Source organism: Hippopotamus amphibius, chromosome X (genome assembly GCF_030028045.1).
Source record: "Hippopotamus amphibius kiboko isolate mHipAmp2 chromosome X, mHipAmp2.hap2, whole genome shotgun sequence".
Classification (NCBI taxonomy): Eukaryota; Metazoa; Chordata; class Mammalia; order Artiodactyla; family Hippopotamidae; genus Hippopotamus; species Hippopotamus amphibius.
In genome coordinates, this window is record NC_080203.1 from 107996115 (window position 1) to 108010636 (window position 14522).

At 36.1% G+C, this 14522-nt stretch overlaps 1 protein-coding gene across 5 annotated transcripts in view; it reads left to right on the forward strand.

The window, feature by feature from the left end:
- The window catches only part of DMD (dystrophin), a 1940210-nt gene that overhangs the window by 655658 nt on the left and 1270030 nt on the right, over positions 1–14522 (forward strand). For all 5 annotated transcript variants that reach the window (XM_057717394.1, XM_057717395.1, XM_057717398.1 and 2 more), the window contains 3 exons: positions 2535–2648; positions 3590–3745; positions 10306–10476. In XM_057717394.1, the coding sequence (XP_057573377.1) occupies positions 2535–2648; positions 3590–3745; positions 10306–10476 (441 nt within the window). The remainder of the gene's footprint in view (positions 1–2534; positions 2649–3589; positions 3746–10305; positions 10477–14522) is intronic.

Here is a 14522-nt window from a genome sequence, read left to right on the forward strand (position 1 = left end):
AAACCCATCTTTTCTTTAGTCTAGTTGTCCTCTAAATAGAGCTATCATTTAACTTATGAATAAATAACTTATCTACCATATAATATAGTCATATCATTTCATCAGCATATTTCGCTTGTAATGTTATGTATAAATTTGACCCCTCACCTTCCACAAACCAACTTCTACTGATTTAATTTGTTTGAATAGTGCCACCTAATCACCCAAGCATTAGTAAACCAACAATTACACTATAGTCCAAAGTTTAAAACATTTGGTGATACAGGTAATATCTCTCTTATGTAGTAAATTATTGTGAAAAATGTTAATGCTGGGAAGACTCTTGAAAGCATCATGGCGTAATGAAAAAGCATTGAAATAAGACAGTTCTGGATTTAAATCCCAGTCCAGCTACTTAGTTGTTTTTTTCTTGCCTTCCACAAACCAAAAGACCAAGCAGTTTTAAGTCATTCTTTAAAGCACAACATCCACATTTATGTGTCTCTATGTATGAACCTATGTGTACATGCATATACATGCATACACATAAATACATAAAAACACATTTTTGCCAGTACCAGTGGCAAAAGAGTGTACAATTACATGGTCCTTGCCATCAAGGAGTCCACGTTCTGGTGAAGGAGAAATGTGAGTGTATTCGTTTCCTGTTGCTGCACATGTAATGGCTTGAAGCAGCACACGTTTATTATATTACAATTCTGGAGGTCAGAAGTTCAATATCAGTCTCAGTGAGCTGAAATCAAGGTATAGGCAGGGCTGTGTCCTTTCTGGAGGCTTTAGGAGAAAATTTGTTTCCCTGTTACTTTTAGTTTTTGGAAACTACATTCCTTGGCTCATGTTTCCATCTTCTATCTTTAAAGCCAGTAGCGTAGCATCTTCCAATTTCTCTCTTAGACTCCTGCCTCTGTCTTAATAAGGACCCTTGTGATTATATTATTCCCATCTGGATAACCCAGGATCATCTCCCCATCTCAAAATCCTTAGCTTAATCGCATCTGCAAATTCCTTTTCGCCACATAAGGCACCATATTCACAGGCTCCAGGGATGAGAGCCTGAACATCTTGGAGGGTCATTATTTAACCTATCATTGTAAGTAAATTAAACAGTGCAGTAAACGTTATGACAGTGGAAAGAGAAGAAAAGCAACATAAACTGGGAAAAGGGGTTATGAAATGTTCTTGGAACATGGGTTATTTGACTACACCTTGAACAAATAGAATTTAGGCAGCTAATAAAAGAGGGAGGAAGAGTTCCTAACAAAATGGAGTAGGATGTTCAATTAATTGGAAGTAGTTCAATATTGGGGAGACAAAAGATGTGCTTGGAGATGAATAAAATATGTGATTGGAGAAGTGGTCTGGGAATAGATCGTGAATGGATTGGTCATCATGCTTTGGAATATGAATTATAGTCTAATGGTGATGGGATTAAAAATAATGATTCTGGTACTTAAAGGGGGGAAAGATAAGATAATATCTGTGTTTTTAAAACATCACTTTGAGAAGAGGAAGGAGGAGAGAAAAATATTGGCACCACTGTGGAGAATGGATTAGAGTGGGGTGAGACTGAAGCCGATACCAAAAAGAGCTAAGGCAGTAATCGAGGAGCCAATAATAAGATCTAAACTAGGACAGAGGTGACGTGGGGAAAAGAACAAAATTAGGCTCAAAAGATGTCAGCCAGATAATAATGTTGAAGTTTTTAGATTTAGTCAAATGCTTTTTTTTTAGTCATATGCTTTTGAAGTCATTATTATTTATCATATTGAAGAGGAAAACTGAGCACACGTTTTCAATAGAAATTTAATTAAAGGAGAAAATAGCACACCTGGACAGCATAGTTGAATTGTACGCAAATAAAGAAGTTTGCAAAAATCATACACTTGAAAAGTAGCCCCAAAAAGCAGCAGGAACAAAGGCATTATGTGAAAACATAATGGGATGTACTTGGCTATTTACAAATGATGAAAGATGACATTTTCCACCTGATCATGACTTCAGCCTGGTCAGGCCAATGAGAAATTAAAAGAAAAGTTTTCTCTTTTTAAAGATGACAAAATCTTGGTCTGAAAGTTCTCAACTGGAGGGGCTATTTAAACTGTCAACTGTAGAAAACAATTTGTGGAAGTTCAGGTTTAGGGAGGCTATAAAGACACCATTACATTGAGTTTATTGTTCGTAGTTTGTTTTATGTACTGTAAGGGCACATTGTTAGTATTATCATGAGTTGTTTTCTAACTTAAAATTTCTCTAGAGGGGGGAAATGATTTAAGGTTCTCAAGAGTAACATCATAAAACCACATTTGGTAGTAATTTTTTATTTTTAACAATAGCAGACTTCATACACCAGTGCTCATACAGTAGACCATAAAAATGCAGTCTTAGTGAAAATATTCTTTTCCTGAAGAGCTACTTAGAGACATTCTTCAAACATGGGAATTGTTCCTGGGCTGGTGTTCAAACATAACTGTGATGAATTGTGTTAAGAGAAATCAGCACCCCAATAATGCCTTGAAATGGGTCTCTGATTCCAGAATCACATAAAAACCCTGAAGAAATGGATGGCTGAAGTTGGTGTTTTCTTGAAAGAGGAATGGCCTGCCCTTGGGGATTCAGAAATTCTTAAAAAACAGCTGAAGCAGTGCAGGGTAAGATTTTTATATGACACTTTTCATATGAAGGCCTTTATTTGGAAAATATTATTTAGTTATATCAATGATTCTGAACCAGGGGCAGTTTTGTCCCCCGGGGGACATTTAGCAATGTCTGGAGGCAATTTGTCACAACTTGGGGTGGCGTAGATGCTCCTGGCATCTAGTGGATAGAGGCCAGGGATGCACTAAATATCCTACAACGCACAGAATAGCACCCCACAGCAAAGAATTACCCAGTTTTATAATGCAGTAGTGCCAAGGTTGAGAAACTGGGATAAATAAGAGAGAAATAGACAAAATATTGCCTTTTACTCAACACTCACTTTACAATATTATTTTGATATAACGTGGTTTAATTTAAAGGTAAAGACTTTGTGAGCTATTTGTTACATCTTATTACAGATTGTCAGTCATAATATGTTGCTCTTTCCATGTATGTTATATTGTAATATAATATAGGACAACATGTATTTTGAAATAATGTTGATTATACCATTGTCATGCAGTGGGAAGAGAACAGTCTAGCTCTTTAAAAAATTTTCTTTGTGAGTAAAACCTAAAAAGCAAATCCATTTAAAAAATAACCTTCACACCATCTTGCTATAAACAATTGCTGCAATACCCCATGTTTGAAAATCAAAATTTCTTCAAAAATAGTAATGTATAAAGCTCATCATTTTTGCTGTTTTCTCACATGAAGTATTAAGCTTATTCACTTTTCTAGCTAATCTAAGTAGACTACAGACATATAATTCCCCATTTCATTCATGCCATAGAAACCACTGAACATTTTTTTGCAACATATATTTAAGATTTTAAAGGGCAAAATTCATGTGGAGTGTCATGATTCCTAATTATATGTTTCCTACCTGTGTTGCATTTCTAATCGGTTGTGGTAATTTTTTCAGCTAATTTAAATTGAATTATTTCCTTAGCTTTTAGTCAGTGATATTCAGACAATTCAGCCCAGTCTAAACAGTGTCAATGAAGGTGGACAGAAAATCAAGAATGAAGCGGAGCCAGAGTTTGCTTCTAGACTGGAGACAGAGCTCAGAGAACTTAACACTCAGTGGGATCACATGTGCCGACAGGTATGTCCAAATCTCTTTGACTGTGGCTTGTTTCTTTTTAATTATGATTTCTTAATGTCTCCCTTCACCACTGCCCTTTTAAAAAGTTTAGTCTCTATGTTGATGCTTTAAAGCACAGTTAATTAAAACTAACCTTTGTCTAGCATATAAATTATTTTCATAGTAGGTATTTTAAATATTATATATTCATCTTATTGGGATCCTAAAATGACCTTATCGAATACAGCTGTCATTCTGAACAATAAGGCCCTTTTCTTAGGCATTATTTTTATTGAATCTTTTCTCCAATGCATAACTTTATACAAGTAGTTGGATCAACAAAATACTTTGCATCAACAAAGATACTTTACACTTCTATACTTGGTACAGGAACAAAATGAATGAGTAACACGTGCACAAGTATGATAAATATTTTCACTTTGGATAAGATTGACAAGTTTGGCTTCTTCAGTGCGTCTCTTTCAATAAATGGATTAAAATTGTGAAGTAATTAACAATAGCTCAGCAGAAAAAATATAAAATAATTGTACATTCACATCTGAGTTCCTCATTTTTATACAGCAGTTTTATAGATATTTCCAATTTCAAGATTAAATTACAGAAAAGTAAATATTACATACGCAAGTAGTGTACATCAAATGCTTTTTGTTCAAAAGATGAAATTTTGACCTGAAGCAGTGACTACTTTTCAGTACACCAATACCTTTTTGAAGTTAACGAGAGGTTTCATTTTGTGTGTATTAGAGGCAGTCAGTCTTTCATTATTTCTAAGTAACCTTTCAGATTTTAAGAGAAATCATGCCAAAAGACAAAAACTAAATTTGAGAAAGAAAGGAATTTAGACAAATAAAAGTCAAGGCAAGTCACCCAGCTAATACTGTCACTGACAGCTGCTCAACAGTTCTCTTAACTCACAGATGAGATAGCCTTGGGTCAGCTAGCTTGCATTCTTCTCCTACAGTAAGTCGGTTCTAGAAGGGATGTTGAGGGAAAAAATATAACTTAAAGAGTAGATTATGTCATTGATATTTTCCTGGAAGACCAGTATGAAAGGTATTTGCTTGTTGAATGTTTTGAATGGATGGATAGAAAGAATAACACTAATTTATTTAGATCAAGGGAGAGGACAACAGCAAAAAAAGTATTATGAGAAAATGAGTGGGGAAAAAAGAGTCAGGAATTTTCTTATAAGTCACAGTGAGGATTTACTATTCGTGTCAAGTACAGTGGGAAGGTATTAGATGTTTAGGTATAGAAGTAGCATCATGTAAAGTGATTGTTTAAAAGTTTACTATATAATCCTGTTACATGAAGAATAGGCCAAAAGGGCCCAAGTGGAAGCATGTAGGAAATGCAGTTGTCCAGGTAGGAAGTAATACTGGGGGGATATTAGTGGAGATTGAAAGATATGAAGAAATTTCAAATATGTAATCCTCTTGTGACATCATGTTTGGTTCACTGTCCAAACCTCTCCAGTACTTTTCCAAGTTCTTCGATAGAGATAGAGCTGTGTTGAACTCTTGTTGCTCTGTCTCATTACTGTTTATTGCTTTTATGTATATTTTCCCATTTTACAGCAGTTAACATGAGGAGGGCATATGTTATTCTAGGCAAACTGGACCAAAGTGCTTGTGTGAGTCAAACTTTGTAGAAACTCTATCCTCCCTGGCCATCTGCAGCAAGCTTATCTCACTCAATGCGGTCACTTATTTTTCTTGTTTCTTCTAACCAATTAGACAGGTTCTTCCTTGTTATATTTTTGATCAAGGCTTTCACACTCACATCCACCCATGATCATTATTCTTATCCTAACAACACATTTGTTTCTTGATTTTATGTTTTATCAGACCCCATAAGAAATGGCAGTACTTGCTGAAGGAGAATGCTTGCGGAAAGTCCAGAGTGCTGGGGAGGCAGGGATGAAAGCATGCTTAGATATATGCAGTTTATTGTCTGTTAACTGCATCTCAGTAAAAGTTCTTAAAAAAAAGAAGGAAAGCATATTTAGAGTTTTCTGTTTTGAGCCACAGTGTTGGCTACTGTGCCTTTAACTAAAGAAGGAAAGACTGGGAGCTAAGGGAGGAACAAAATTGACTAGCTTAATAGAATGATCAGTACTTCTATTTTGGTCATGTTTATTTTGGAGAAGTAGACAGTCAAAATGCATCAGGAATTCAAGTGGGGTATTTAAACTCAGAGTATAAACTATGTACACAAAAATAAAGATAACATTTATATAAGATAGCTCCTACCCCATAATGAAAAGATTTGTCAAACCCACTTCCCCCAAATTTTTGGCCAAATTGGGTAAAATAAAAACTCTTAATGGATGGAGAACACTTTGTTGTGGATGGAGAGGCAAACAATGTGTAAGAGCAGGAGCTCTGGAACCCAGGTTGCCCGGGCTTAGATCTTGCCCCTACCATGAACTACCTGTGTGATCCTGGAAAATTTGCTTAATCTCTCTGTGCTTCAGTTTTCCTGTCTTTACAATGTGTCTTTACTTTATGAGAATTTAAAAATAATAATTAGTTTGTGTTTGTAAGGTGCATAGATCAGTATCTAGCACAAAGTAACCATTAGGTACATGCTTGTTACAAACCTACATCTAGAAAATTATAAAGCATGTATAATTTCTAAATAAATAATGTATGATTATATATTTTAATTATTAGTGGTTATAAATGTATAATAGATAGTTATCAAGAAACACTGGATCTGCAGGCCAGGGGGATATCATTCTGGCACCTTGCGGATCATTGACTTTCCAAGTCAACGCATCTTTTGGGTGCAAGTCATCCACAGACCCCTGGGTCACTCGGCCTCATTCCTTGAGTATTTTAACAGCTGACTCACTGTTACTCCTGTCATAATTCTTGATGATTTCAATATCTCCTTAGATGGTTCTTCCAGTTTCTGAGCCCTCGGTTCCTTGATATGCACTCCAATGATTTTTGTCTTCCACCCTACCTCAGCCACTCACTCCCAGCTTTGTAACCTAGACATCGTCGCTAGCAGTAACTTCTTCATAATTTCAGCCTTAAGCATCCCACCTGCAGCCTCCAGTTCACACATAGTACAGCCACTGTGAAATCTCTGTACAGAGATTCCTCAAAGAATTAAAAATAGAGCTGCCTTATGATCCAGGAATCCCACTTCTGGGTATATTTCCAAAGGAAATGAAATCAGGATCTCAAAGAGATATCTGCGCTTCCAAGTTCATTGCAGCATTATTCACAATAGATAAGCTAAGGAGACAATCTAGGTGTCAGGGATAAACAGATAAAGAAGATGTGGTGTATGTGTATACACACACAGACACACAGAGACACACACACCCCCCCCAAAGGAATATTATTTATCTCTGAGAAATAAGGAAAGCCTGCAATTTGCAACAACCTGAATGAAACTCGAGGGTATTATACTAGGTAAAATAAGTCAGACAGAGAAAAACAAATACCCTATGATCTTAGTTATATGTGGAATCTAAAAAAGCCAAACTCAGGAGAGTAGAATGAGGACTGCCAGGGCTTGGGGAGTGGGGGAGATGAAGAAATTCTGGTGAAGTAGTACGAACTTCTAGTTTATGATGAGAAAGTTCTTGGGATCTAATTGACAGTATGATGACTATAGCTGACAATTCTATATTATATACTTGAAAGTTGCTGGGAGAGTAGATCTTTAATGTTTTCACGATAAAAAGAAAAATGGTAATTGTGTGTGATGATGAAGGCATTGACTAATCGTGTTGTGGTAATCATTTTACAATATATATGTGTACCTTAAATAGTGTTTTATGTCAATCGTATCTTAATAAAGGTGGGGAGAAAAGGAAGTGGAATGGGGAGGGGCAGTGCTGATGTTAGATTTACAATTTCTGGAACAGGAAACATGAAGAACTTTCTATTTTATCAAGAGTTTGATGCAGTATAATCTAGTGAAACTGTGGGGATGGATTGGTGCATTTAAGGCTGGAAGGTTGACACCATGACACCACTAATGTGATAAAGGTGAGGGAGAAACTGATTTTAACCTCAACACTTTCACAGAAATCCTTCTAAAATATGAAACCAGAAAAAATCCATCTCTCTCTGATCAGTTGTAGAGCTGTGGAATGCTAAATTTGGAAAAGACCTTGGAAATCATCTCGTCCAACTGTTAGGCTAGTTAAGAAGCGGAAATAAAGAGAAATGAAGTGATGTTTCCAGGTTCACTTAGCTTGTTAGCGTCCAGGTCTCCTGATTCCAAAGTTGGTGTTCTTTCTGATGCACTCATACTGTCACTTCAAAATGAATTCCTGCCTTTCTTTCCTTTTAAAATAATCACTCCTGATCCCTTTCTTCTGGTTTAGTTTTATAGCATGCAATGTTTTTTTTTTACTACAAGTCTTTGGCTAAGTTCCGTTAGTCACTCTAATATTATTGTCACTTTGCCAGCTGCCTCAAAAGATTATAGCAAAGTATCTAAGTAGAAATTTAACAGCTTGTTTACTTGGGCTTATTATAGGCTCATTGACTATGCAAAATAATCTTTATACCTTAACTAGTGTAATTGTTAGATATATGTTTCTAGCTGTGTCAGAATGAAACATACATTTACATTTCAATACATCAGGTACTACATTCTCCTAGGAGAGTAAAGAACTTGAAGTAGTTTTAATTCGACTACATTAGGCTTAAGGTGGTTGTAAAGTGTAAGGAAAATTAATATGATGGTTCTGCACATATTTAGTATTTGGTAAAGTACCATGAAAACTCCATTATACTAAAATTATGCCTTATATGTTAAGACTTTACAATTACAACTCTGTTATTTAAAAGATAGAACTCTACTTAATCCCAGAGAGAAGAATAACATCATTTGATTAGAGTTATTTTTTAAGGTAAAAGAGAAGCACTGTATATAATCATTCTACTAGTAAATTGAGATTTTTCCCTCGGTGTGTTATATAGCCGGGTACTTTGTAACAAGCTATTAGCATGCATGCTTTCTCTTAGATATTTTAAGTTTTGCTATCTTTCTGGTTAATAAGTAATAACTTCTGTTATAAAGTTAGTATTTCAAATGTATGAGATTTTACAAAGCACAAGTCTTCTATCACACAAGCTCTTTTGCAACTTGTTTTTTAAATTTAAAATTACACGTTTAGCTGATTCACTTCATTGTACAGCGGAAACTAACACAACAGGGACTTCCTAGGTGGCGCAGTGGTTAAGAATCTGCCTGCCAATGCAGGGGACAGGGGTTCGATCCCTGCTCCAGGATGATCCCACATGCCACGGAGCAGCTAGGCCCGTGTGCCACAACTGCTGAGCCTGTGCTCTAGAGCCCGCGAGCCACAGCTATTGAGCTCTCAAGCCACAACTACTGAAGCCTGTGCACCTAGAGCCAATGCTCTGCAACAAGAGAAGCCACTGCAGTGAGAAGCGGGTGCACTGCAATGAAGAGGAGCTCCCGCTCCCTGCAACTAGAGAAAGCCCACGCGTAGCAACGAAGATCCAGCACAGCCAATAAATAAATAAATAAATAAATAAATAAATAAAAGAAACTAACACAACGTTGTAAAGCAATTATACTCGAATAAAAAAATTATATACTGGATAACTTTCACTTCAGTTCTATGCATTGGTGCGACATGGTATCCCGCTCTGTGTGTGTACATGTGTATCCCAGAATTTATTTAACTAATTCTTCATGAAAGCACATTTGGGTTTGTTTCCAGTATGTTGCTGTCTTCAGAGCTGAACTGAATAGTGTACATACAACTTTGTACACTTTGTTTTGTATGATTCATTCTTAAAAGTGGAAGAGTAGACTCAGATTTATGAACATTAAGAAATTTAAGGCATTTTGTCAATTTACTGTCTAAAAGGTTGCAGTGTGTTGGGTATTTCCCTCAACAGGTATAAAAACATTTGTTTTCCCATATCCCTGCTCAGACTGGGTATTTTTGCTGGTTTTTCCAGTCTTATATTTGAAAATATACTAATTTAATTTAATTTGCTGTTATTTAAATCATACTGAACATCTTTTCACATATATATGACCTCATTTTAATTTTATTTCTTTGAATTACATGACTATGTCTTTTAATCATTTTCTACATTTTCTTTCTTTTTTATGAGAGTTTTCTGTAGGTATATGATTATTAAGTTCCTAGGATATTTGAAATTGTAAAACAGTATCAAAGAGCACAAAGAATTTCTACTTCTATGTATGCCAATAAATTTACTTTTCCAGCTAAAACATACGATGAAAAAATGTTTTTCTTTATCCTCCATTTGCAGAAATGCATTACCGTACACAACAGCTAAATTATGGTCTTAGGAGAATCTGTTCATTATGCCAAGTAAATGCCTATATCTTATTTTAACACTTATGTGAAATTAAGTGTATCCAATTGCCATGAGTTATTTTCCTCATTCACGTACGCTTTTTACTTCTTGCTTCATCTTTTCTATCTAAGCTTTCTATTATTTACAGTCCTCAATAATAATATAATGAGAATGTTTTGTGACTTTCAATATTCATGCTTTACTTGTTGGTTTGCTTTATGGAAGGTCTACGCCAGAAAGGAGGCCTTAAAGGGAGGTTTGGATAAAACTGTGAGCCTTCAGAAAGATTTATCAGAGATGCATGAATGGATGACACAAGCTGAAGAAGAATACCTAGAGAGAGATTTTGAATATAAAACCCCAGACGAATTACAGACAGCAGTTGAAGAGATGAAGGTAAAGGAAACCAAATAAAACAAATTGTGATTCTGCACAGTCTGCTCTTTTCTTGGTTTAATAGTAGAGGTTGTTTTTTCATTGATTGAGCTTCAAGTTTGTACATTGTGTAGGATGCTTAAACTATTAAGTTTATGCATTGTGGTCACAACATAAATACTGACAATCACAGTTGGGAACATTTTCCCCTGGAAATTATGTACTATTAAGAGATTGGAATCAGCCACTCACATTAGATATTTCTAGCTGATGCAAATTCAAACTGGAAATATGTCAAAGTTGGAATGTCATCAACAGGCTGTGTTAATTTGGTGGCTTAAAGGGGTTTCTTCGAATTTGGGAGTACTAAATATTTTAGCGGATGGTCTTTAATATGGATAAAAGGACTGTGTTTACATGAACTTCTCTTGAAACAAAAGGATAAAAAATATAACATTGATTTAGAACCAAGGAAACTGGTATGTAGTAAGGACTCGGAGTTAGAGACTGGTAATTGAATCTACACAGAGGCATTTCAGTGTGGCCCTGGGAAACTCAGTAGTCAGTGTAATCCTCAATTTTTTCATGTGTAAATCATCTCATTCTATAACTTAAGGATATGAACTGAGGATTGAAACTTACATGTAAGTAAATTGCCTAGCTCAGAGTGAGTGCTCAACAGTTAGCAGCTATAATGATAATTATTATCTTCATGTACTAGCAATAACACACTATTTAACCATGTTAGCCAGGGGAACTGTTAATACATATTTGTTTGGTTTGAGACCTCACGATGGAGCAAAGTCATTTTGAAGCCAGACACTTGGGTTTAAAACCTGCTTTGGCCCCTTGCCAACTGTGTAGACTTGGGCAAGTGAGCTTTCATCCCCTTGTTTGTGACCTGGATATCAAAATACCTGATTTTCAGAATTATTTGAAGGGTGAAACATAAAAGCCCTAATGTAATACACAAAATAGAGGCCCCAAACTAGTTAATTATTATTACCTTTATTATTATCGTTGCTGCATGGTAAGAAATTAATTATATGTACTTTATTATATAATTTATGTGAGTAGTCAATGAATATTATAATTAATAGTAGAATGTGCTCACATGAAAACTCATATTTAAATATCAAGGGTATCATATGACTAGTCACATATAGAAAGTAAAATTGAAGCATGTAAGGAAGACTATATTGGGATAAATAGTAATAGCATCTTGAGTATTAAAAACTACAAAATCATTCTAATCTAACAATACCATTTGTCATTCTTTCATTTATCAAGAAATATTTTATACTTACTAAGTCCCAAACACCCTTCTAGATACAGAATACAGTAGTGTGCAGCACATATAAGCTACCTGACCTCTTGGATTTTGCATTGTCGTTGGTGGGGGTGGGGGAGTGCGTAGGCAATGAATGGAGAAATTAAAAAATTCATTTGAGATCATGATAATTTGCCTAAAAAATAAGCCAGGATTGTGAAATAAAATAAAAACTAGAGTTCATGTGGGACTTGGAGGTGGTGAGATGCTGTTTTAGAAAGGGTTGATTTGTAGGGCATTTGCGAGGAATTATATTTAATCTGAGATATGAATCATAAGAAAAAGCCAACCTTAAAAATGTCTTATGGGGGCACATTCCAATCAGAGGGAAGAACTCCTGCAAAGACCCTAAGGATAACTGGGAAGAGAAAGAGGCCCACCTGCCTGAAGAGAGTAAACCGGGATAAATGACAAGAGGTGATTTGGAGGGGCTGAGGAGGTACCTGATGACACATGAGCTTTGTAGGATATGGAGGCGTTTCCATTCTAAGTGAAATGGGAAAGCCGTTGGAAGGACTATAACGATTTTAAGTTTGACGCTGGGGAGGTCCCCATCAAGGCAATCATATCATTATAGAATGTGAGAGCTGGAGGGTACGCTGGAAGGAAACTAGTTTACACTTGCTCTCTGCTGATCAGAAAACGGAAATTCCCAGATAAGTCAAATAATTTACTCATAGTCACAGGCTTTATCTGTGGCAGAATCAAGAATACATTTCCCTGCATCCCTATCCCATTCTAAACTATTCTAAGTTATGATATTCCATTCCATTCCATTGCATTCCATTCTTCTATAAGGCATGTGCCACCCCGCTTGCCTTTCCCCTCACATCTCGATTCCCTCATGGCTGTTCTCACCATCTCTTATAATGCTGTATAGCCAGTGCTTCAGATCCCTAAGTAGGTAATCAGCAGTCAGATTGCATTCAGCTGTTGTGTTTTTCCTGGTTCCTTTGTGTGGCTCTGGTCCTCTCCCCTTATTCCTCGAACACTTTGCTTATCTGGCTAACCACTCAGTCAGGTCCCTTTTTCCTTTTCCAGTACTGGAGAGTAGACTGTCTCAAATTAAAAAAAAAAAAAAAAAGTTATAAACAGTCCCTGAAATGAGTGGCCCAACCCATCAGTCCACTTTGATTTGCATGTTTATATAACAGATTTAGCTACAAAACTGGTGCATATGGGGATAATGTTGAAAAGAGGAAACACTCAGGCAGCCTGTGTCCACAACAGCAGAGGGAGTTGGCATTTCTTGTGTTTTGTGTGTGCCAGTCAAGGTAATCTCTCTTGGTCTGTTTCCCTACCTAGAGGTGAGTGATGATACCTCGTCCAGGCTCCCACTTGTGCTCATGTTGAGAGTGAATTTATTTATTGTCGGAAGAAACCGATGGACCTACTTTGGCATTTCTCCTTGATTTACTCAGATTAAAAGTAGAGACTTTCTGTTTCTTTACTTTTCTCTCCTGTGTTTTACTTGAAAATGATAATGCTGTTTTTGACTTCTTTTTTCGCTGTACATAAAAGTTTTCTATTAATGTAAAAGAGCCAAAGGGAGTGTTTGATTAGCAACATCTGATTCCAAAATTCTTCTGAAGGTCTGCAGTGACTGTATGCTGAAATTTATATTAAATCCTTTTTAAAAAACTCTGGAATTTCAGTTTTTGATGGTTTTCTTTCTTTTTAAATTTTTTACAGTATGGTAAACTCGAGTCTTAGTGTTTACTGGGACTTACATACATGTAGTTGCTATTCTTATTCTGGGAGGGGCAGGCTAGAGCAATGATTCTCTCAATGGGGTGAGCATCAGAATCACCAGGAAGACTTAAAACACAGAGTTCTGCGCCCAACCCTGGGATTTCTGAATCAATGAGTCTGAGGTGGAGTCTGAGATTTTTCATTTCTAAAAAGTTTCCAGGTCATGCCAAGAAATAAGTTCCAAGGTGGTTCCAAGGAACCACACTTTAAGAACCACTGGTTCGAGCTATTGGCAGTGAAAGGTGTCTGAGCTTATGATGGTTAGCTTTATAGAAATATATGGAACAAAAGCCACCACCTGTGACAAGAATTATGTCTAAACTATACCAGTCATTTAGTTTTCTGCCTTTCCCTCCAGTGGAGAAATTGATCATGATCTCCTTTTCTCTTATCGTTCTTCTCTGGACCTTTCCCAATTTCTAAGCCTGATTGTAAAAAAGAATTTATGAAAGCCTAAACATGAGAGGGAAGTGTTTCTTATTCTGCATTTTTGATAGCTGCGTGGGTTGTTTGTAATTTGTATAAAATGCAGTTGCATTCACTGGATCTACTACATCATGCTTTTTCATCTCACAGAGGGTTTGAGATGGGCTTAACAGAAGCTGTGTGCAAGAAAAGATGTAAACTCATACGATGACTCTCTGAACCTCAGTTCTCAGATGTGTAATATAGAGAAAACAAAACTCATTTCACAGGGTTTCGTTAAAGATCCAATGAGGTAGCACAGACAACGCTGGTCATAGCACACAGTAGCGCATACTACTGAGTGATTAATATCTGTCAAAGTTGTTTTTAATGCTAAAATTACAACAGCCAAAATAAGGTTTGTGTAGAAACACATCCCATGCTCAGTGTGCCAAAAAACAGATTTATTTAAAATTTTGAAATAAAATTTTGAAAATAAATTCCAATCAAAATCAATGAAGGCAATCATGTAATAGTCAAAATAACTTGCATTTGCCATCATATTTTATATGTTTTAAGG